This window comes from Ascaphus truei, chromosome 3 (genome assembly GCF_040206685.1).
Source record: "Ascaphus truei isolate aAscTru1 chromosome 3, aAscTru1.hap1, whole genome shotgun sequence".
Taxonomy (NCBI): Eukaryota; Metazoa; Chordata; class Amphibia; order Anura; family Ascaphidae; genus Ascaphus; species Ascaphus truei.
This window is the reverse complement of record NC_134485.1, coordinates 326,516,161-326,541,529: the sequence shown is the minus strand read 5'-3', so window position 1 is coordinate 326,541,529 and position 25,369 is coordinate 326,516,161. Positions and strand designations below refer to the sequence as shown.

The 25,369-nt window shown below is 42.1% G+C and overlaps 1 protein-coding gene across 3 annotated transcripts in view; it reads left to right on the top strand.

Moving 5' to 3' along the window:
• The window catches only part of SUOX (sulfite oxidase), a 39,140-nt gene that overhangs the window by 1,948 nt on the left and 11,823 nt on the right, over positions 1 to 25,369 (top strand). Inside the window, exons 2-4 of one of the 3 annotated variants that reach the window (XR_012799955.1) lie at positions 5,726 to 5,795; positions 15,351 to 15,540; positions 17,000 to 18,614. Coding sequence is in view for 1 of the 3 variants with exons in the window: in XM_075591364.1 (XP_075447479.1) it covers positions 5,740 to 5,795; positions 15,351 to 15,540; positions 17,000 to 18,451 (1,698 nt within the window). In the remaining 2 variants the exon portion in view is untranslated. Of the gene's footprint in view, positions 1 to 5,725; positions 5,796 to 15,350; positions 15,541 to 16,999; positions 21,186 to 25,369 lie in introns of those variants that run through there. The other 2 variants (XR_012799954.1, XM_075591364.1) reach the window with 2 other exon arrangements.

Here is a 25,369-nt window from a genome sequence, read left to right as displayed (position 1 = left end):
GCGCAGCGCACGAGCACCAGCGCGCCCGTTCCCTGCCTGGCCGAGGCCTAACTGGGGAGAGAGTACACGTTCTACCGTGGGAGATCATCTCCATACATCCAGGCGCTGCACTGCTAAGTATTATCTGGGGTATGGACCCCAGAAGCCTGCTCCTGTGTCCCCCAAGTCATCGCGGACGACTCGGCCCTCTTGTTACCAGCAGGTATATGCACCATACACCCTGTAATGGCCCCTATTTGCGATTGGAGGGGGAACACCATTACATGTGTGTATGGCTACAAATCCCCTGATGTTTCTAGAAGGATGTTGGACCGGACTGGATTAATATGTTGTACAGATCTGTGAGGTGACCGCGCAGGTTAACAAGCTTGTATTCCAAGTTTTATATCGTGTTACTGATGCATTCCGTTATAGGGGTGGCTCCGAACAAGGTTATTTATAGTGCTTGAATCATGGTTCCTGGAAATGATAAACAAGTCAAGGACTCCTCATTTAAACTAGGAGAGCTGCTGCTGGATGTGCTCTGTCGCTGCTGCTGATCTGCAGATAAACGGTCATTGCCCCCTCTTAACTTTATCTACACAATCTATCGGTCCTAACCTCTCGCTGCCTTATAAACTTGGTTTATATTAACTATTGGATTCCCTGCAGTGTTAATTATTGCTTTAGACATAGGCTTGCCCTCTTCCCACGTCACTGACTAATTATATCCGCCCTCCATGGTTCCCTGGAAGGTGCATTTTTTTTTTTTTATAATGTTGTAAATCCAGGGTGGGCAACTCCAGTCCCCAAGAGCTACCAACAGGTCCGGTTTTCAGCATATCAATGCTTTGGCACAGGTGGTGCAGTCTTCGACTGAGACTCTGAGCCATCTGTGCTGTAGCATTGATATCCTGTAAACCTGACCTGTTGGTAGCTCTTGAGGACTGGAGTTGCCCACCGCTGTTATAAATTTGGAACAGCAGGTTCTTTCTAGCCTGTGATTGACTGCACTCGAATCCCCAAGATCAGGGATTGGCTGAACTGGAGGCGGTGATGTTGTTTTTCTTTTTATGTCTGAACTGTCCAAGGCCTGGTTCAAATGTATGTGGGCGGGGGAGGGGGTTGCAGCTCACACATGCTAGCGTGGGTAAAATCCTGAAAAGATTTTTTTACAAAAGATGACACAGTGAAATAACGTAGCCCTGCCATAAAGGGAGTAAGGGTGTCACCATGCCAAGGAGTGAACAGGTGGTGGCTGTGTACAATTCCTGATTAAATGCATGCGCTCTGCAGCTGTCTACAGCAGGCTGCCTGTTCAGGCACTGGGGCAGCGTTAAAGTACTTTGCAATGAAGCGGTATGCAGAGGATGGCCGGTCCTGTCTTGCTGCACAGATCTGTAACGTTCAGCTCTGACACTGCACCTCGGGCTCAGTCCATCAATGACCCCCCATTCAGATCTGACAGGGTGTGCGGCTTCGCATAACTCGATGTTTCTGACAGCTGTGCATGGAGATAACTGTTCCCTCTCCCTTATCTCTTCCCTGTTTTCTAAACTTCTTCTTTTAGAGCCCCACCTTGTACAGATTAGGGAGAGACATCCCAGGACCTTTTCCATTTCTTTATTTTAACTCCTAGGGAAGAGTGGACATTACCAACTAAATGTTGAGGTTTTAGGGCAGCAAAATATTTTTCTTGCAGGATATTCCGTTAGAGGAATTGCTGTGCAGGCACTAGGCATACTTTCTCATAGCGTGGGGCAGGGGGAAGCTTCTTGGCAGTAGTCAAACTACAACTGATTGATCTTTGGTATTAACCATCTGCTTCCGAAACGGGATGGGGTATTTGTTTTTGTTGCTGAATTTTACTTTATGTACAAAGGACCATACGCTTGCTTCTAAATTGTAAAACATGTCGGCAAGTTGTCAGGACACAACAGAACAATGGAAATAGTTAAGTGTGTAATGAATTAATCATCAGCACAATATAAAAGTTATCTATAAATGAGTGTTAATTAAGTAGTGGCAAACGACAAGAACGGTCAAGTTATAAAGCATGTTATTGAAAATAATTTTAGACCATCTTTGCAGGCAATAAGAAAAAAAAAGTTAATCCCTGCGCTCCATAGTCAAATTATCCTGCATTCAGAAGTGTTTTTATTTTTCTAATCTAGAATGAAACTTTACAATGTATGTAACTGTAAACCTGACCTGCGTATTGATTTACCTTGTTTCGGGGTTGTTTGTGGTCAGCTGGGTGATGGAAAAGATGGGCGCCAGGCGTTTTATAGTACAACGTAAAGTCTTTGTTCCCATGCTTAGGTACACTGCAGTCACAGGTAGATTTGTATGGTTGTACTTCATTTCGTCCATTCTCCCTTTCACTCTTAATATGTGTCTTCTCCAAGTGCCCACTCTTTCCACTCATGGGAAGTGCATTTACTTGTACGTTACTGACGATAATCTAGTGACCGGGCCCCCTTGTTAATATTCTTATAGTCTCTCTTCCTGTGAGCCCCTGCTGAGATCCTGGCCTGTTCTATGCAACGTTACGGTTGCTTTCCAGCCCCTGCTTTGGAACTGCCACTTGCTCGGGGGGTGCTGAATACTGTGGGTGAGGATCCGCTGATAGGGATGGTCTCCAGCCATCCTGGGGGCACTTCTGCTTGGCCCACTGAGGCATGTCTGCATTCTTGCTCTGTTGGCCATACTTTTGGATCCTATCTGAAGGGGCACTGACCCTGTCTGAAACACAAAAGGGGGCCTGATCTATACTACACTTTGGGGAATCTCGTCCCTACATCTTACTCCCTGAAGCTTCTCTTTCTTCCATGCTGAAACTGTCTCCCCAGAATCCTCTGCTTCTTTATACCTTCTGTGACACAGCACTACTGCATCATCATGCGTGGAGCTTAACCTCTACTCTCCCTGTTAACGCCTCTTTTACTTTAGTAACTAACACCAGTGGAGGGGGTGTTACATAACCTGTTGTCTTTCTGGACAGCCAACTCTGTTTTTAATCTTGTGTGCAGCCAATTATTATTATTTTTTTCTTTTCTTTAGACCTGTGTGTTTTTTAAATCCTTACACATGTACCGTCTCACTAGAAAACAGTGACCCTCTTCTATAAGGTTTTTCATCTAGGTTTAAAGCAGTGGGCAAATCCAGTAAGTCTGTCTCACTGTGACCATGAGCAGGTGTTGCGACGGTAAAAATCCAACTGCAAGCTGTTCAAAAGTAGTGTTTTATTGTGGTTGTGAGTAACGCATTGTGTAATGACGGCGCGGTTACTATTAGTTGGTTCATACATCACTACATTTACACTGCCACCACAAACATACGTTTTGCTTTTTCAAAGTTGATTTACGTTTCTGACTAGTGGTTGCTGGTTTTGCCCCATTCATCCTTAGAGCGGTTTGACATGTACCAGGGCCCTGCTGCTGGCACGTCAGGTCATGCAATATATTCACACACCAAGCCTTTTGGGGAACAAGAAAGAGGAGAACGTTCTTATTTACCAAAACATTGTTCTGACCGTAGATGTGGACCGAAATGCACTTGATTTGTGTCCATGTAGTTACAAGCCAGGCTCATCAGTCATGTTCATTTGAGATAAGGAATGTGCTCTGCCTGTTGTAAATTGCATTAATTATGTCAATAAAATATAGTGCTTCCTATTCATGATTTATAGTAGGAAGGTACTGTATGAATTCCCATGTATTCAAGTCAACTAATATCTGTCTGATAAAACACTTCCACTTCCTGACTATTTCTTACAATGTTTTAAATAAAATCTTAATATTTGTAATATTACTTAAAAAATTTTTTTTTAAATCAGCGGGTTTTACCAACAGTTGTACTTTCTCTTGAGCTGAGAAATGTACATCTGCCCCAGTATTTGTGTGTGTGTTAAAATGGGTCTGAGCTTTGTTGCTCTAAGGAATATTCTGCATTAAGCAACAAAAATAAAATTCTCGCTGTGTAAAAATCTCAATGTTTCAGTGCCGATGTACACCTTATTCATAATTGTATCGTAGTGCCATCCATAAAAATAAAACAGTACTACAAAAATAGTACAAAACTGCTGTGAGGAGTGGTCTCTGTGCATAGCTGTCAAAACGCAGCCCAAGTTGTGCTGATAAGGCTGGGGCCAGGCAGGGAGCTGGCGCTTGTTTGCTGCGCCCTGCTGGGCCGGGCGATTCGTGGCCGGCTAGGTGTGCGTGCGGGGGGTCGCGGCCAAGACGTCATGGAGCTGGTTTGCCCTCATTGGGCGAACTGCTGACGTGACGCTCGAGCGCCAAATTGAAATTTGCTTGCTTGGCAAGCATCTAAGCGCCGCACATGCTCAGGCGCTTGCTCACGCTGGCCACACACATTGCCGCAATGTGTTTCTTTGCGGCCAGCGTGAGCGCGCCCGCTCAGCGTCGCCGAGGCCTTAGACTGTAGGAGTTAAAATAAGCAATCATGGTGGATTTTCTAGAGGAAGCGAACTGTTTGACAAAGTATGTAATGGTTAGTAGAGGGGTTGCATGGGACAGTGTCCCAGCTAGAAATGCAAGACTTTCGGCCAAGGTCACGAATCAGACGGAATTCTCCTTTTTCAGCTGGAAAAAAGAAAGGGCGACTTTGTTCCATGTTCACAAGCGATTCACCAAGAATGAAGTCCTCGCCATTTGCAATTGCAGTTTCACTTGCTGTTCTTTAACATTGAAACAGAGGATATTGCCGCTCAGCAAATGTACACAAAATATATACGTATAGATAGGAGGTGCATATGGGAAATAACAACATATATCGAGGCAGGGAAGGTTTAAAAAGAAAAACCCAAAAGAATTCCTATTTGTACTCACCTATACTATTAAATGGTAAGGAAAGTTTCAATCCCTGGGTAAAAACCCATATACCATTTAGTGATATACAGTAAAATAGTTTAATAAACAGTTATGCAAAGACAAATACAAATTGTTAAAAGAAACAGGGAGTGGGTCTTTAACATTGTTACATTTGCTTATTGCTGATACTAAGTAGGACACACACCATGTTTTACTCGCTGTCTAAAACCCACTACTTTGACCACATTACTAGCCATTTGAGACTTGGCGAAACACAAACTTTTGTGGGGGAAACGCAGTTCCGCGCATCTTTACTCCCAGCAAAGGTGGTTTGTATACATGGAACACAATTACCAACTTATTGAGATCGGTAGTAAAGAGGCGCGTTCATTTCAGTTCTGGGGTCCCCCTGCTTCCCGAGATACTTCTGTAAGGGGTGCCAGTAGCAGCCCAGACCGGGGTATTTGGAATTAACGAAATGGCTGTTTTAAAGCTCCTGCGTGCTTTTGCCAATGGGAAGCCGTGATGTCATCCCTTGCGGCTTCCTATTGGCTCACATGACGTGGGACATTTACACAGGGGCAAGATACCGGCACTCTCTCTGGAGGTCTGTATCTCAGGAAGCAGGGGGTCCCCGGAGCCATCATTAAAATGTTTCCAACGACCCTCTGCTCCAAACCTATTACAAACAAAATGGCCCCGATGAGTGCTCTTTTAAGTAAACGTAAGGGTTGTAGAAACTAATATTTGATCACTTCAGCCCCCCCCCCCCCCCTCCCGCCCTTCCCCACCCCTCCAGTAATGATGTGGAATAGAACTCGGGAACGTAGGTTTATTGCTGCTTGTTAACCTGTGCATGCCCAGATCTCCTCCTCTGCTCCTTTTTTAAACGCTTGCTTTTCTCCTGCCCGCAGCGGTGTAACACAGGATGCTGCTCCACGGACTCTCCTCGCTGGCTCTCCGCAGCCTCACAAAGTCCCAAAGGTAAGATCAGCTGGCGGGGGGGGGGGGGGGACAGGGGGGGACACATGGTTTAGCCGGAATATTACACAGGTGTTATACACAAACTGGTGCTGCTGCTCCTGACCCTGAGGCACCTGCAGTCATTTGAGGAGCAGCTGTTTCTGGGCAAATCTTATGAATGCGGCAAATGCGGCAATGTTGTCCAAGTCCAGACATCCATTATCCGCCCTTCATCCTTCACAATTTTCCCATTCAACCACCTCCTTAAAGCAGCAGTCCCAGCTGCTGTTTTTTTTTTTACATTTTTATTTTTTCCCCTTTTAATATGTTCATCAATACAATCCACACAATAAGTTATTTGTTAAGTTGCCGATCGATGGGAGAAGATTCGGCTCGGGGGTTCACTAAACGGCTGTCGGTGCTGCAGAAGAGGACCAAAGCTGCAAAGTTCTGTGGGGAAGATCATGCGACCAGGCAGTCACTAGATACAATTGGTGCACTGCTAGAGAGAGGGCAGGACTCAAAAAGGGGTGTGCCAGAGCCTGTTTCAGAAGTGGAAGGGGATGTGACTTTGTAAATGGTTCCTATAGAAACAAAAAATGCTTGCTACATTAAAAATGTAATTCAGTGTTTAAAAAAAAAAATGCTACAAGTATTTTCTCATAGTACAGAACTGATTTATTAAACAAAACAGATAGGATATTGCTTGGTCTGCAGTTTTAATGCAGTGCCTCTTCTGGTCATCTCTTGTGGCTTCCATCTATTGTCAGTAACATTCCAAGCTGATCCCTCCTCCAACTTCTAGTTCCTGGCAAACTTTTTTGACAGTAGGAAAGACTTGCTGATCAGTTTCCACAATAAAAAATGCCAATGCCTACAATACATAAAGTTCAGCTACAGGCGCTCAACCACAAACAAAATAAGTGTGGGTATGTCCCCTGGTTGACCCCAAAGTAGTTTAAATACAACCTTAGAGTCCAATCATATGTGATTACAGTCCAGAGACAGTCCAGAACAATGAAAAGTCCCAGGAGGGTGCTGCTTTCTCAGATGGAAGTACTAACTCAGTACTTCAATGCTAACTGCAAAGGATGAAAAGAAAAGAAAGCGCACACTTCCTGGTGCAAATAAAGTTTTACTTGATTAAAAACACACACAAAATATCAACAGTACACTCACAAACATCCGGTAAAATCAGGCAGTATGTGGTGTACCACATACTGCCTGATTTTACCGGATGTTTGTGAGTGTACAGTACTGTTGATATTTTATGTGTGTTTTTAATCAAGTAAAACTTTATTTGCACCAGGAAGTGTGCGCTTTCTTTTCTTTTCAAACTTTTTTGACAGCCTGTAAGTTCTTGTGAAAAAGGAAACTTATCTAATAGTGGCGCTCTATATAAAAATACTAGCTATACATATAATCGTAGTGATAATAATAATCAAAAGGTGATACTTATGCAAACACATAAAACAGGTGCTGCTAGGACCCGGTGAGGATTGCTCTGTCAGTCCTCGTGTTGAGAAGTAGGGATGAATCTCCGGGAAGCGCAGGGATATGTGAAAACAAAAATGGATATAGATAGTGCAATATTGCTGTGACAAATTAAATAAATTGGCTGATCTAATGCAGATGTACTCACAAGTGTGAGAAGGTTAAAGGCACGTAAAGGTATCTTTCCCAGAGTATGGATGTCACACTGTATTCAGGAAATCAATCTCAGCCCCATATAGAATCCAAGAGACCTTAGAAAAGAAGACTGGACATAGCGCAGACTGTATACCAAGAATTTATAAAAGGTAAGTGAAAGGTATTACACTCACATGATTTCAAAAGTTTAAAAGCATTTCGATCACATGCAGTGGATCTCAGCAGCCGGATAGATGGTGTATCTGGTTCCCCTCCTTCCGTGGCGTGCGTGTCACTGGTTTGCGTTCCAACTGCACAGGAAGTGATGTCATCGGTTTCCAGGGGTTCCGGCCAGTAGTACAGACGTCACTCTACGCGTTTCATCTCATCGATTTCATCAGGAGTGACTTTGTGATGGGTGTGGGATGCATATATACCCCTAACTTAGTTCCCATTGGTGAATGGCTAACTAGATTTTAATTGGTTTAACGATTATACTGAGTGGATACACATGAGATAGAAAGAGACATGTAATTAATCCCTCTACATCTTACATATGCAGAGGTCCAAAAAATAATACAATCAATCAATGTTGAACATTTAATGCAGAAATGTATCTTTAAAAATGCTAATGCATAGATATAAAAAATGTTTAAATAAACATTATAAAAATATAAACATAAAAACAGGTAAATATCAAATAAATAGGCAGTAAGTAAAACAATATAATTCAGAACAGGGAAACTAGCTAATTATAAAGCATAGTTGATTCATAGGAATAGATGAAATCTAATGTGGAAACAAGAAACAGGGCATAAGTAACATTATAGAAAAGGTTTCAAATCAAATTCCAAATTCAGACCAGCAGGAGACATGGTTTTAAGTTCGAACATCCAATATAATTCTCTTTTTATCAGTGCTTTATCTCTATTACCCCCTCTCCAGTGAGGCATAACCTGTTCGATGGCTTTAAATTTTAACCCTTTAGGATCTGAATTGTGTGATAAATAAAAATGATTTGAAACACTGTGTGTGGTCAATTTTCTTTTTATGTTTCCTATGTGTTCCAATATACGGGTTTTTAAAGATCTTATAGTTTTCCCAATATATTGTAGACCACATTCACATTCTAGTAAATAGATTACAAAATTGGACCTACAATTTAAATGTTGTTTTATTTTGTAGCTTTTTTGTGTAGTATTAGAATGAAAGCTATCAATAATGTTAGAGCTATATTTGCAGGCAGTACAGTATTTACAATTGAAAAAACCTTTCGGGGGGTCCAACCAAGTTGGATTGCTGTTTAAACTAACATTTTTTAGTGCACTTGGTGCTACCTTATTTTTAATGTTAGGTGCTTTTCTATATATCATTTGAACCTTGTCGGGTAGAAGAGTTCCTAAGATAGGGTCATTTTTAAGAATAGGCCAGTGAGAGTTTAGTATTTTATTAATTCTATTCTACTAAACTCTCACTGGCCTATTCTTAAAAATGACCCTATCTTAGGAACTCTTCTACCCGACAAGGTTCAAATGATATATAGAAAAGCACCTAACATTAAAAATAAGGTAGCACCAAGTGCACTAAAAAATGTTAGTTTAAACAGCAATCCAACTTGGTTGGACCCCCCGAAAGGTTTTTTCAATTGTAAATACTGTACTGCCTGCAAATATAGCTCTAACATTATTGATAGCTTTCATTCTAATACTACACAAAAAAGCTACAAAATAAAACAACATTTAAATTGTAGGTCCAATTTTGTAATCTATTTACTAGAATGTGAATGTGGTCTACAATATATTGGGAAAACTATAAGATCTTTAAAAACCCGTATATTGGAACACATAGGAAACATAAAAAGAAAATTGACCACACACAGTGTTTCAAATCATTTTTATTTATCACACAATTCAGATCCTAAAGGGTTAAAATTTAAAGCCATCGAACAGGTTATGCCTCACTGGAGAGGGGGTAATAGAGATAAAGCACTGATAAAAAGAGAATTATATTGGATGTTCGAACTTAAAACCATGTCTCCTGCTGGTCTGAATTTGGAATTTGATTTGAAACCTTTTCTATAATGTTACTTATGCCCTGTTTCTTGTTTCCACATTAGATTTCATCTATTCCTATGAATCAACTATGCTTTATAATTAGCTAGTTTCCCTGTTCTGAATTATATTGTTTTACTTACTGCCTATTTATTTGATATTTACCTGTTTTTATGTTTATATTTTTATAATGTTTATTTAAACATTTTTTATATCTATGCATTAGCATTTTTAAAGATACATTTCTGCATTAAATGTTCAACATTGATTGATTGTATTATTTTTTGGACCTCTGCATATGTAAGATGTAGAGGGATTAATTACATGTCTCTTTCTATCTCATGTGTATCCACTCAGTATAATCGTTAAACCAATTAAAATCTAGTTAGCCATTCACCAATGGGAACTAAGTTAGGGGTATATATGCATCCCACACCCATCACAAAGTCACTCCTGATGAAATCGATGAGATGAAACGCGTAGAGTGACGTCTGTACTACTGGCCGGAACCCCTGGAAACCGATGACATCACTTCCTGTGCAGTTGGAACGCAAACCAGTGACACGCACGCCACGGAAGGAGGGGAACCAGATACACCATCTATCCGGCTGCTGAGATCCACTGCGTGTGATCGAAATGCTTTTAAACTTTTGAAATCATGTGAGTGTAATACCTTTCACTTACCTTTTATAAATTCTTGGTATACAGTCTGCGCTATGTCCAGTCTTCTTTTCTAAGGTCTCTTGGATTCTATATGGGGCTGAGATTGATTTCCTGAATACAGTGTGACATCCATACTCTGGGAATGATACCTTTACGTGCCTTTAACCTTCTCACACTTGTGAGTACATCTGCATTAGATCAGCCAATTTATTTAATTTGTCACAGCAATATTGCACTATCTATATACATTTTTGTTTTCACATATCCCTGCGCTTCCCGGAGATTCATCCCTACTTCTCAGCCTGTAAGTTCTTGTCTAGTCTTTTTATTCTGTCTAACACCCTGACTTGCTAATTTAATGGCAAGATTGGGCAGGTCCAGTTTTCTGCGCTTGGGGGAAATACAACCCGCTACAAAGAAAACTATGCAATTGCATGTGGTAGTAACAAGCGTAAGGAGTACACACTAATATATATCTATCTCTCCATCTCGTTTAATGTGACAAAATACTTAGATTTGCTGTGTTTTCTGTACAAATACTATTGTTTGACTCTATTGAAGAGTTTAGGCAGAAGCCCTGAGATTGTGAAGTAATTCACTATGGAATGATATTGACTAATGACTTGGTCGGCGTATCCCCTTTTTGAAGTGAAACTTCTTTAGTGGCACCTATTCTCATGGGGCAAAACTGGAGCGAAGGAGACGAAAATGAAACGGAAGTGACGTGACTCCCCCTCCCCCCCCCCCCCCCCCCCGCGCCTGCTGTGACATGCGGCGGCGATCCTAACGGCGGCCGCTCCCTCCCTCCCCCCCACCCGCTGTGACATGCAGCGCCGCCGGCGCCACTCCTAACGGCCGCCGTTACCGCTAGACGTGCGCAGAGCTTCCGGTACTGTGGGTGTACCAAGATGGCGGAAGCCCTGCAAGTCCTCCAGCTGTGAGAGGAGGAGCCGCTGCTCAGCCTCCTCCCTCTTCTCTACCTACGCGTCCCCTTCCCCGAGTCCCGCTGACTGAGCGCCGCCAGTGCCGGAGGAGGAGAGGAGCCCCGGGATCATGACGGCCGCTGCGCTGTCAGCATGTGCCGCGCATGCGCGCTCAAACGTTATCGTGCGCTCCTGGCTCCTGCTGCGGGAAGCGGGGGGTTTGAGCGCGCCGCTTCCCACGCAGCACTGCCGGAGGGGGGGGGCCTCTTAATCATGGTATCAGCCCATGGTGGGGGGGAGTCAGGAGAGAGGGGGCAGGACACAGAAAGAGACACACACATACACACACACACACTGACACACAGACACACATACACACACACACACACACTGACTGACACACATACACACACACACTGACTGACACACATACATACACACACACACACACACGCTGACTGACACACATACACACACACTGACTCACACACACACTGACTCTCACACACACACACACACACACTGACTCACACAAATACACACACACACACGCAAACTGACACGCACGCACACTGACACACATACGCACACACACTGACTGACACACATACACACACACACGCAAACTGACACGCACGCACACTGACACACATACGCACGCACACTGACTGACACACATACACACGCACACTGACTGACACACATACGCACACTGACCGACACAGAGAGACATTCACACAACACAGAGAGAGAGAGACATACACTGACACACACACACACATTGACTGACTGAAAGCACGCCTGCTTATTATATAAATGTCCCTGCTCTGTACCGCTCTGTGTAATTACCCAGTTCCCTCCTGGGTGCTATTTTGCAGCCACCCGGAATTGTAAAAAAAAAAAAGCTGTGTGTGCGGTGCACGCGCATAGTAAGTGAAACTTCTTTGACTTTTGTCACAGAAATTGACTTATAACGCGCGTGCTCGGCACACGTGTCAGTCAGTGTATGTGTGTCAGACACACACACACACACACACACACACATTGACTAACACACTGACACACACACTGACACACACTGACACACATGAACACACTGACACACATACACAGTGACTGACACACACACAAACACACATACATACTCACTGACTGACACACATACACTGACTGACACGTGTGCCGAGCACGCGCGTTATAAGTCAATTTCTGTGACAAAAGTCAAAGAAGTTTCACTTACTATGCGCGTGCACCGCACACACAGGTTGTTTTTTTTACAATTCCGGGTGGCTGCAAAATAGCACCCATGAGAGATCTGGGTAATTACACAGAGCGGTACAGAGCAGGGACATGTATATAATAAGCAGGCGTGCTTTCAGTGGAATGGCACAGGCCAGCAAGAGATTGCTTTATGAAATGTTGACACCGAATCCCAAGTTACAACGTCTCCGGAAAAAGCAAAGTGCCTGCGTGGCTCAATAACGAGCGTGTCATCGCCGCAAGAGTATGTCATAAGGCGTCCTTGGGAAGGTTTATCCACGACATTTGAGAAACTGGTTCTGCGCATAGCGCGCTCTGATTTACTATCCCAAGAGTTACACCATAGTGTAGCCAAGGGTCAGAAGCTGAATAGAGAGCGAGTTGACTCTTCTGGATATATTAACACTATGGTGCTTACATTTTCAGGATTTTTTATTCGCCCCCCCCCCCACTCACCCTATTTTTATACATCGTTCTTTGCTTCGTTCGTTCAAAGGCAAATAGACGGACTGGTTTATAGCTGAGAACTCATTCAATTGTTTTTGCACCAGCAGGTACTAGTACATCCATTACTGCTTATTCAATGAATACAAAATCATTCTGCAGTACCTTTTTTTTGTTTAAGATTTAAATGACACAGACTGGCTACTCCATGTCATTTCTGAGCCCTGAAATAGATCCGGTCTATGCACTATAGATGATATTTTAGCTCAGAGTTCACAGCGGTCCATTGTAGTTCCATACAGATACAGCAGAATATTATGCTTTGGGGCTCTTCTCTCAGGGATATTGGTGTATAGAAGCGAAGCACAATCAATTAAGGGAAGTGACGGCTTATAATGACCCTGGTGCTGCTATAGTATAGTGTTAATACAGAGTTTTATATTTATCTCTGTCCTAGTCTCCCACATATTTAGATAAAGTAATGTGGTGTCCCATTTATATAGGAACTTCTTATAATACCAGTGGTGTCAGTACTACTCGTTGGATGGAAAATCCCATCCCACACCTGAGCTGTCATAATATGCAGAGAGTTGTTGTCTCCTTTTTGAATGGTTTAGCTTTCAGGAATAGATGTCTGAAAGAAGTCCTCTTTGTCAGGTGTATACACATGACCTTTTATAGGAAGAGGCTATTATAACATCTGGCAAACGCCTTGTAACAAAAAACAATGGAAAAATATATACCTCTGAACATTGTGCTTGCTTTTGTGTATAATTGGCTAGATGGAGATTATTTTGTATTTACTTTTCCAAAAGCCACAGTAGAGATCAACAAAAGGTTTTCATTTATCAGGAGCGAGACATGACTGCCATGAACTGGTCCCTTCAGGCTAGTAGTATTGTGGTATTGAAGGCAGTGTGCAACGCCTTAACTTTTTAACCTCTTTTGCAGAAGCTGAAGTACCATTAAAAAAAAAGCAGTGGTTCTATGCTTTACATTTTTAATGGATGGCAAAGCTCATTTACATATAAAAAGTAGTATTCTGAACAATATCCTACCATCCCTTGTGAGGCAGAATTTTAAAACCACAGCCCTGGTCGAAGCATGGCAGGACACTTCCACTGCATGGCTACAAGTCCTTGGGGGGGGGGGGCAAGTTCCCTACTTACACACATGAAGTGCTCTTTGTACACTGTTAATAAAAGCTCTTGTTGGCCTGAAAGATTGTTTAATAAATAACCTTTTTGTGTGTATGTGTGTGTGTGTGGTTGAGAACTCGTGTGTGAAAACTGCCTTGCAAATTAAATGTCTTGTCCATTACACTTTCATGAACCTAGCTCCTTGGTCAATGCTCTCTCTCTCTGTCTCTCTGTCTCTCTGTCTCTCTGTCTCTCTGTCTCTCTGTCTCTCTGTCTCTGTCTCTCTGTCTCTCTGTCTCTCTGTCTCTCTGTCTCTCTGTCTCTCTGTCTCTCTGTCTCTCTTTCCATCAAACCTGAGAGCTAATCCCTTCTATCTGCTTCTGTTTTCTGTAATTTCCTTTCCAACATTCACAACCTCCAAGTGAATTGGTTTTATAGTTTTATAGCTTTTATCTTATCAGTGAGGTTGCAGCTGATATACTTACTAAGTTTGAGTATATAACCACGGAAGCCAAAGCACTTTTACCTTTCTCTCAAGTGCAGTGTATTGTACATGTTGCCTCTTCCACATATATGTGTGTAATAATAGACCTGGAGTAATAAATACACATCAGATAAAGAGACCTACAGTATGCAGTCTGCATTTTACGCAGTATACAAACTTTAACAATTGTGGTCAATTAAAAGGTATCCCAACCTACAGAACATTAATGTGTGCGCTGTATCATTCTACTAAAGGTGTCAGTCATTTTATCTTCAACCACAAAATATACTGTACGTGCATGTGTTTGTTTTTGTTTTTTTTTTTGTGTTTTTAATTGTTTTTTTTATGGTATCACATCAAGACTTTGAAACAGGAAGAACAATGTACATAAATTTCATCTAAACAATAGAACACTTTTTTTGGTATTTAAACATATATTCTGACCATAAGGTCTTAAGACATTTCATTAAAGCCAACAGAAACTCCATCTTATTAGAACATTTAAATACTTCTGGGCCTCCAATCGGGAGGCTACTTCCTTCAACGTTTTTAAGATGTGAAAAAGAATAGAAGAAGAGAGGGGGGGGAGAGGAAAGGATAAGAAGGGATGGAGGGGAAGGGAGAAAAAGGAAGGAGCTCGTCCCCTTTATCTCCCCAGCATCGGTTCCGGTACTAGGTTTTCCCTTTGGTTGAGATAGATTCCTAGGCTCTATTTTTCTAGTTCTCAGGCCACGCGTCCCAGACCTTATAATGCCGGTCTGTTTTCTGGGTTAGGAGGGCCCATGCAAATGAATGTGCTGTAAAGATCCCTAGGGTTTACCACATATGGCTCAACATCTGTGTTGGATATGAACATTGATCTTCCCCATGTATTGTGATTAGGTGTATCCATGGCATGATGAGTTCACTGGGAGACTGACTGACAGAGCAGTGCTTCGATCCTGAGACTGTCACAGTGCTAACTGCTGTTTTTTGGTCCACAGGTTACGGAGGCAGGCATTGGGCGTCTGGTCACGCGCTTGCACAGCTGAGGGAGAGTCCATCCGGAAACACAGCACAGAATCCAGAGCCAGCACTGGCTACCGAGCAGGAAGCTGGAAATGGGGAGTCACTGCAGCTGGGGCCCTGCTGGGGTTAGGGGCCGTCCTGGTTTATGAGGCGCAAAAGAGAAGGGTAATGACCTCCAGCATCAACTAATGCCACAGGGATGTGTAAAAGGAAGGTGTAGCACAGACTGTGACCGGGTGGCCCTAGACACATTATGTATGTATGTCGTTACATCGTGCGTGTGTGTGTGCGTGCGTGTGTGTGTGTGTGTGTGTGTGTGTGTGTGTGTGTGTGTGTGTATATGCAATACGATACCGTTTGGAAACGAAATCAGCAGGCAGCACTCCAGAATTGAACAAACAAGTGTATTGAAAAAATAAACACAAAACCAACGTTTCGGTCCACGAATGGGACCTTTGTCAAGGTGGTGCACCCATTCGTGGACCGAAACGTTGGTTTTGTGTTTATTTTTTCAATACACTTGTTTGTTCAATTCTGGAGTGCTGCCTGCTGATTTCGTTTCCAAACGGTATCGTATTGCATATTCATTATAGGATCTGCACCCACACCAGTGACTATTATTACGGAGTGCTTTTTGTTCTTTTTCTATGATATATATTATATATATATTATATTATATTGTGTGCATATCTTGGCAAATAAAGGGTGATTCTCTTTGCAGGTAAGATTAGCAGAGGTGTTTTCAGTTGCCTAGAATTGGATTGTAATCTCTTAAAAGAAAGGGATTTTTTTGTTTGTTTTGTTTTTAGTGCACTTGTTGCTGCATTGTTTTATACCCTCATGCATTGTAATGCCGGCTGTGTAAGGCAGTGCATATATGGGAACAAATATTGTATTGTCGGTAGTTTTACCTTCGTGGACCAGCATCCGGGCTCCAAATACATGTGAGGTTTTAACAGCCCCTTGTATAAAATAAGTAACTTGTATATCCATCTCCCAGCTGCAAAATAGTCCATCAACAAATCCCCTTTAGAACAATGGACGTTTTTGCTATGGTAAATCTGGGGCATTCTCTTGCATAAACCCCGTTGTTTTCTTGGCAAAGAAGTAGTTAATATTTGGCCACTGTAGACACTTATAAGGGAATTGAATTGTAGAAAAGAGGTGAGTGCTTTTTTTTATTATTATACCTGATGTATGAAATTCCAACTTGAAGTTTCCATACCCAATTTTTTGTTTTGTGTAATGCTTTAAGAAATGCAAACAGCCTCCATCATCCAAGATTTAAGGCTTTTAACTTTTTAATACAAATTGGTTAACTTTTTAGTCCTGGAAGGGTCTGCATCTTTTAATAGCCGGCTGGGTGTAAATAGGCCACTTGTGTACAGTAAGTCTCTATGTAAATGGTTTAATTCTGTGATTCCCAGTCCTCAAGAACCCACAAAAGGTCAGGTTTTAAACCTATCCCTTCTTGAGTACAGGTGGCTCAATTAGGGGCTCAGTCATTTTGATTCAACCACCTGTGCTGAAGCAGGGGTGTCCTTAAAACCTGGCCTGTTAGGAGTTAAGGATTGGAGTTGGGAACCACGTGTTGCATTCATTCATATTTTTGTCTCTCTCGCAGGTGGCCAAAGCGGAGTCGGCAGCTCCTCCCACCTTCCCCCTATACACACGGGAGGAGGTGAGGCGACACGGCAGCTTGGAAGACCGGGTCTGGGTGACCTATGCAGGGGAAGTGTTTGACATAACCGACTTTGTAGAATTGCACCCTGGAGGGAGCCGGATTCTCCTGGCTGCAGGGGGTGCCCTGGAGCCCTTTTGGGCCCTTTACGGGGTACACAAGAATGAGCACGTCATGGAGATCCTGCAGGAGTACAAGGTTGGAGAGCTGGACCCTAGGGAGAAGCAGGAGGAGCCAGGTGACTCTACTGACCCCTACGCACAGGACCCCCCACGACACCCAGTCCTGAAGGTAAACAGCCTGAAGCCATTTAACGCGGAGCCTCCCCCAGATATGTTGACAGAGCGCTTCATCACGCCGACTGAACTGTTCTTCAAAAGGAACCACTTGCCTGTGCCGGAGATTGACCCTGATCAGTACCAGCTGATTGTAGAGAGGCCTTTGGGAGCAGGGGAGGGGCGATTGCTGTCTCTGTCCCTCTCTGATCTAAAGGCCAAGTTTCCCCGATATGAGGTGACCACCACCTTGCAATGTGCAGGGAACCGCCGCTCAGAGATGACCGCTGTGAAGCCGGTGAAGGGGCTGGATTGGGGCATTGCAGCAATTAGCACTGCTCGCTGGGCAGGAGCCCGGCTGGGGGACGTTCTGCAGGACGCTGGGTACACCAAGGATACGCCCCAGGCCCAGCATGTGCAGTTTGAAGGGCTCGATCGTGACCTGACTGGGACGAGTTACGGTGCTTCGATACCCTTTGAACACGCAATGAGCAGAGAGCGTGAAGTTTTACTAGCTTATGAGATGAACGGGGAGGCGTTGCCACGGGACCACGGCTTCCCCCTGCGTGTCATTGTGCCGGGCGTGGTGGGAGCCCGCAATGTGAAGTGGCTGGGCCGGGTCATCGTGAGTGTGGAGGAGAGCAGTAGCCACTGGCAGCAGAATGATTACAAGGGCTTCAACCCATCTGTGGACTGGGATACTGTGGACTTTACCTCCTCTCCGGCCATACAGGACCTGCCAGTGCAGTCTGCAATCACAGATCCGCGCCCCGGCCAGAAAGTGACCCTTAACGATGAGGGGGAGCTAACTGTGAAGGGGTACGCATGGAGCGGAGGTGGGAGGGAGGTGGTGCGGGTAGACGTGTCTTTGGATGGAGGGAAGACGTGGAGAGTTGCAGAGCTGACCGGGGAGGAGCAGAAGGCTGGACGGGCATGGGCATGGAAACTGTGGCAGCTAAATGCTCCGCTGCCTGACGAGGACACAGATATTACAATAATCTGCAAAGCTGTGGACCTCAGTTACAACGTGCAGCCTGATACTGTGGCCCCAATCTGGAATTTACGTGGGGTACTGAGCAATGCATGGCACCGCGTGAGGGTCACTGTGCACAGAGAATAACCACAGCCATGGAAGGATGGACATGTTATATCATCGATACCTACTTCACAGCTGCCTGGACGTTGGTATACTGAAGCAGTGTCTTTTCTCTATTTCACTTCTGTCCTCTCTATTCTTCATAGCTAAGAATATAATGTTGACGACGGAAATCTAAACTTACCAGGTATACAGGTTTAGCTTCCATACATTTGAGAAGCGTCAATTCCAGTTAGGGAGAGGAGGGGGAGGACTTCAAGAAACTCATTTGGTGCCTCCTGAAACGAGCAACAACTTGAATTTGCTAGGGCTGCATTTGTTGTATTGGACGTCCCAGCATCTCGTGCTCGTGCATTGAGACTTAATTTTTTTTTGTTTTCCTATTTTGTCAAGCATTTACTCTCCTGACCTGAGCAGTGATGATTCCTCCTGTGGATGTTCTGAAAGGGGTAGTCTGTCTGTTTTGATGCTGCTTAAGTCCCTGTCCGTATGGCCATTCTTTCTTATTGCCTTGGTTTTCAACTTAAGACCTATGGTAACCCTTAACAAATGTATGGGGACTGAGTGGAACCCCAACTGCTTTATCCTATGTTCTTAAATATACTATTACTGCTGTGGTAGAGCTTATATTTTCTAAATAAAAGAACAGATTTCTATATTTTATATAATTTATAATATAGTAGTATAACATTTTAATGGCATTATGGAATTAAAGTATATAGAAAAATATAATTATTGAAGGATACAATATGAGCCATTCCCAAATGGTCCTCAGGAATTCCTGGTAACCTCACATGCAACTCCAGTGTTCCCTGGGACACAGGCTGAAAACCACTCTCTTAAGGCACTAACCTGCTTGCACACTGGGCGCCACCAAGTCCTGCTTCCTAATCCGCTCTTCACAGAAGGGTAAAAACCTACTGCCCGGCACTCGGATGCCTTAGGTGGAGAAGCAACAATGTTCTCCAGGGCAGCACTGAAACAATCTCGACCCAGTGTGCACTGGAATGCATTAATGGTGTCATGCAGGCATACAGTTTAATTGAAGGTGCTTAAAGCTGCAGTTGTTTTTTATTTTTATTTTTTTAATTTATTTTTTTTACTTCAATTGTTTCATGTGTGCAATCTCTAATTACCTAAAGAACTGTATAGCTGCAGGTCAATTTGTTCTCCATGTATTGATAGGTGAAATTTGGTGACATAATTAGTGAAGGGATCTGTTTTTCTTCTGCTTCTGTTTCTCAGTGGAAGCTCATGAATATTCATGAGCACTCCTGCACTGACATGTGCTAGAGGGAGGGCAGGGCTGACAAAGGGGTGTGCCAGGGCTTGTGACAGGACATGAAGGGGCAGTGCCTTAGCAAATGGCTGTTAAAATAGAATACAAGAAAATTGGTCTTTCAAATTTGATTTTTAAATGCAGAAAATGCTAAAAGTATTTTTTCTTACTACAGAACTGATTTATTAAAAAAACCACATGCAGGATATTGACTGAACTGCAGCTTTAACGCTAACCATGTTAGAGAAGTCTTAATAAAAACTGGTTTGTGACTCCCTAACAAGGTAACATACTGATAATCCCAAAGCCTTTACTTGTGGGAGAAGAGCAAATAGACGTTTATACATTTAGCACTGTCTGCATGCTGTAGAGGAAAAGGGGCAATTGTGAAGATCACATGTCCTTCACCTGTCTGCGGACCCCCATCTCCTCTCATTCTGACTTGCTTTACATTGGGGGGAGTGTTTGAGCAATAACCTATAGCACTTGACCAGTTTTTCCATGCAAACCTTTCTCTACCATTAAAGAACGTGTCCAAAGAGCCTCACCAATGTGGTGGGACAGCAGCGCACAGAGAGAAAGGAAGTGACACTGAATCTATTTGTACAACTAAAGTGCCCGTGGGCAGTTGCCCATAGAGCTGCAATAAAAACTGTTTAATACTATGTTTTATAGTATTTACTAACCTCATTGTTATTACAAGAGCTGTGCTGTGGCCACTCCAGTATGGGAGGGTCTGATTGTGCCTCGAACTTACATTAGCAAAACCAATCCAAGTGCTCTGACCAGCACTTACTATAAATTCCAGGACAGGGTTAGCATTGCTCCTATATAAGACACAGGGTAACGGAAGGAAGGCGATGGGAAATATCACTCCCTCATTGCTGTAGTGACATACATTTATATTTTGTACAATGCATTCAGATACCTGTAGAACTGAAAATGTTGGTACAGGGGCCAACAACTATTGAAAAGCAATGCGGGGGTATGTATAAAAGTGGTGCCACTGTCAAATCGGTGTAAACGAATCACGGACCATCAAAATATGCGGGTACACACTATCCATGATAACATATTAGAAATATCTAGAATCCACAGCTTACGGTGGATATATCTATATCGCTATAGTTCCATCGTCCCTTATGAGTGCACGCAATGGGGTTTTATGACCCTCCTACTGAAAGGTAGGACTGCCTTTTGACAACTTTAAAAAGGCTCCTCCTTCCTGAGTTATTGTTTTGTCCTATATAGACTAGTGGTAGAAGCTGCTCCACTTCACTTAACCATGTATCTTTCTGTAGGAGGGGTACAGCAAATAATAATATCACTTGTGAGCACATTCACATGTCTCAGACAGATGTACAACCCTGTTTTTCACCATTATATCTTTGCATACAGTCCTTCTGCAGCCAGGGATTCTGGGTGATGACATGCAAATGAGCACAAAGAAGGAGGGGTGCAACTTATGGAGTAATGAATCATATACCCAAGAAAAACACAACCCTATGTGGTGCACCTTAAAGAGGTCTAATTAATTACACACAAAAAACTATGTCCAAGACTTTTATTAAAAGCAGTTTTTAAAAAAAGTGGACACTCACTAATGATATAATTAGGGGTTCAGGTTTATTTATTTTTATAAAATCTGTCTTTACTTAATTTTATTTTCTAATGTTTTTCCATATTCCAAAAATCATTGGTTATCTGAAGGGTGTCTACACTAAGAGGCACGGTGCATTTACGTTCATCATGTCTTTGCCTCTTTCAGTCTGGACACCGTGTGTTTGTGTGTGTGTGTTACATCCATACCTTCTTTCCAATAGCTTGTTTATTTTATGGGTGTTTATCTAGTGGTCCATTTTACTTCTGTGCAAATGCACAAAATATCGTCCTTCTTAAAAATCCAAGTGAATTCTAGCGTTAAACTTTAATGACCTAGCAGGGTCTGGTTGTGACAATGTGTAGCGGTAACAGGCACATGCTGGCCACCTTCTTGAAGGACCCAGCAGTGATGTCATCTAGCTGCACTAAAGCTTGCTGCCAGTTTGAGGGTAGCACAGGCAGAGAGTGACAGCTTCCAGCTATATATGACTGAATGTCATTCTTAATTTTTGCCGTCTTTTATCGGTTTTAACTGAAAAGAAACCATGTTTGGTCAGTCATGTTTTCGTCAAGGTTTTTATAACTGAAAATTGGAATCCCTTGATACAATATATCTAATGATGATTAGTGTATATCATATAGAGCCTACGTCTCCCTAATATATTTACCCTTATTGCTATGTTTGTCTAGGTATAGTATAGTTTCAATAACGTGAAATGTGTTTGATTCATTTCATTGTTCAGTCTCTTTCAATAAAGATCTTTGAGACTAGAGGTCTTTGTCTGCTTGTTAACCATTCATTTATTTCTCTCAGTTCTCAGTCCTATTTGTTGCAGGGAGAATAAGCCGTAAACTTGGGTAAAAAAGCTCCAATGTGGTAGGTCAAAGTTGCATGTGAGCAAAAATGACAACCGTGATTAGGAGCATCTCTCTTATCAATAAAGTAATATATTGGGGCAAAGAATATTTCTGTATTTTTGTCACTTAGCTGACAAGTACTCACTGTAGCAATGCTTAATGCAATACTAGGCTAAATAAACTTTCTATCTGCCAATTGGCTTGAAATAAGAGTTTAAATAGCTGGCTAGAGGCTTGCGCATACCTGTAGTATCATTGTACGCCGTTACTAATTTATAACTATACAGTAGCTTAGCCCTGACCCTAGGCGGTTCAGTAATCCCTACGCTCATGTCAATTCAAATTTAGTTTTTTGTAACTTCATGTTTTTTGCAATACAGAGACAGAGCCGGCATTTGTTACCTAAACGCCCGTCTATCTGCCCCCGTGTGAGGGTCGCGCTCATAGTGTCACGAATGATCTCATTATAACCCGACATACGTGTCACTCCTAACCAGAGCTTCAGGGTTGGGCGTCACCCTTGTGCAATCTGAGGTATTTGTAGTGTCTTCGTTGTCATGGTGACCTGATGTCATTGAGAGCGTTAACTCAAATCATTGCTTTATTCCCCCAATCCTTTATAAAGCTAAAACCATTGAATTTTGCCAAGTGCTAGTCATTCTATAATGAGGCAATAAAAACGTGGTAACTGTGGTGCTCAACAATTGTAGCCAATTCCATATGCGATACATAAGAACATCATAATTCCATAATTGATAGTTCAAGTAACGATGGAGTGCCCCCAATGTAATAGAACAAAACTAGAAGGGATTAGTGACTAGTGGAGTCGGCCTGACATCCACAACTATGTACACTATAATAAGTACCCAACCAGCTATGATATATATAAAGGACAATGTCCGTGGTAAACAGGAAATAATAAGGCACTGCGGCTCTTTACGTGTTACCCAAGGGGCACTCTTGTCATCATTGGCGTGCAATCCATCCGTAGTAGATTCAAGAAGATACTAGGTGTAGATAGAGCACAGCCGAGGAAATCCTTCCGGTATCCAGAGAAGGGAAAAAAGGCCAGGTCACTCCAAAACTAACAAAAGGAGTAATTTATTGCAAGCTAAACATACAGTGAAAAAGGACTAGATGAACGCACCTACGCGTTTCGTACACAGAGTACTTTATCAAGGTGACAAGATAGAACAAATGCTGCCTATTTATACTTACCTGAATTGTCCATCATGCTATCGGGTGTGACGTCATCAACCAGCGTCTGCATAGAGTCGCGGTGATGCAACGTACACAGCCATAGGCTGGTCAAGTCAGGTAGTGTATCTATTCTCATGAGCTATCCGTCGCGTCATACGAATGACGTCATCAGAGCGCGTCCAGAGACGTAGTCGCGCTGACGTCACGTTCATTCCTATGGGCCAAGCAGGTCAGGTGATAAACAATTTTTTCTTCAACAAACTTTATTCAAAACTTATCAATACAAACACAGTACTTGGTTAAAAAACACAATACATAGTTAAAAAAAAACAAATAACTTGTTGCTTAAACCGCAGCATCCCTGAGATACTGTGCTGTGTTAGAGATATGAAAAAATAATAATAATAATAAATGCAATAGTTGATAACAATATAATTAATCATATCATCTGCACAAGAACCATATAAATGTAAATATCTAAGTCTGAAATACAGCATAGTACCTATATTCAGGGAAAAATTAAAAAACCTTGTAATTCATGGAGGACATGATCAATGTGTGTAAGATAGTTATTATTAGCTCTTAAACTCCCATGTATCTATAAGGGAGAATGCATAAAATACTTATATTTTAATTAAGCTATTACATGAGTTAAACACACATGAATTAACAGAAGAATATATATTGAAAGAGACCCCATAATGACAAAAACAGAATAAACATGAACACTGATTGGGAATGCTTAAATAATGATAAATAAAGTGCCTGAAAGAATATATATATATATATATATATATATATATATATATATATATATATATATATATATACTGTATATAGTAATACAATAATATAAGTGATAATAAATATGAAATAATAATAAAAAATTAATACTAAAAATTAATAACAATAACAAATTGTATAAATTATATATTTATATAATTAAAAATGACTTAAATCCCAATCAATGTTCCTGCCTAGGGGTGCTCTTGTTCTCAAGGTAAAAATCCAATATGACTCACGTCTATCTAATTGTTTAGTTCTATCCCCATCTCTTGGGGGCACAGGAATGTGTTCTATGCCCTGAAATGTAAAAGTGTCCTTGTTGCCATTTGGACAACTAGCAAAATGCTTTGACACGGGATGATTTTGATCTCCGTTATTAATGAGACGTAAATGCTCAAGTATTCTTACTTTTAAGCACCTAGTCGTCCTTCCGACATATTGTCGGCCACATCCACATTTTAGCAAATAGATAATGTAAGGAGGAGAAAGGTTATAAAAATAACCCAAAAGAATCCTATTTGCACTCACTAACCATAATAAATGGCTAGGAAAAATTCAATCCTTGGGAGAGGCCCATTAGCCATTTAGTAAACGTATTAAAATGCTTTATTTAACAAATATGCAAAGAACCAAAATAAATTCTTAAAAGAAACGGGGTAGGTACAGGAAGGTGAGTGATAAATATAACTTATAATCATAAACAAGGTGTCACTATCAAGTGAGATGAAGGACATCAAGTATATATAATGATGCACCAATGGTCCTATAGGACAATATCTCAAAGCCGCTAAATATCCTTTTCTTAGTAAAGTGTATATGTCTCATACACATATATAGGTATTAAGGTCAATTCTTTCCTTGTGTGTTAGAGAAAACCGGATGCGTTATGACTCTCCCTACAGAGGGGGTACTGCCGCTGTTAACCGCCTGTGAATTAATATAACACAGCTTTAACAGTATATATAAGTGGCGGTATCTACGCTCCTCTAATAGAGACAGAAGCTCCAAAAGAGCAACGCCCTTTTTGGGAAAGAAGACAAAAGGATAGGGCCACAGAATATAAATCTCGCCCAAACAATTCTTCTGAGTCCTCTGGTCAACCATCTGTGCCAAAAAACTAAAAAGAACAAGACGTGGCAAGAAAACAAAAACGTCAAAACAAAGGAGTACCCACCAAAAGGAAGAAGAACTTTTAGACAATGAATGTGGAGTAATTA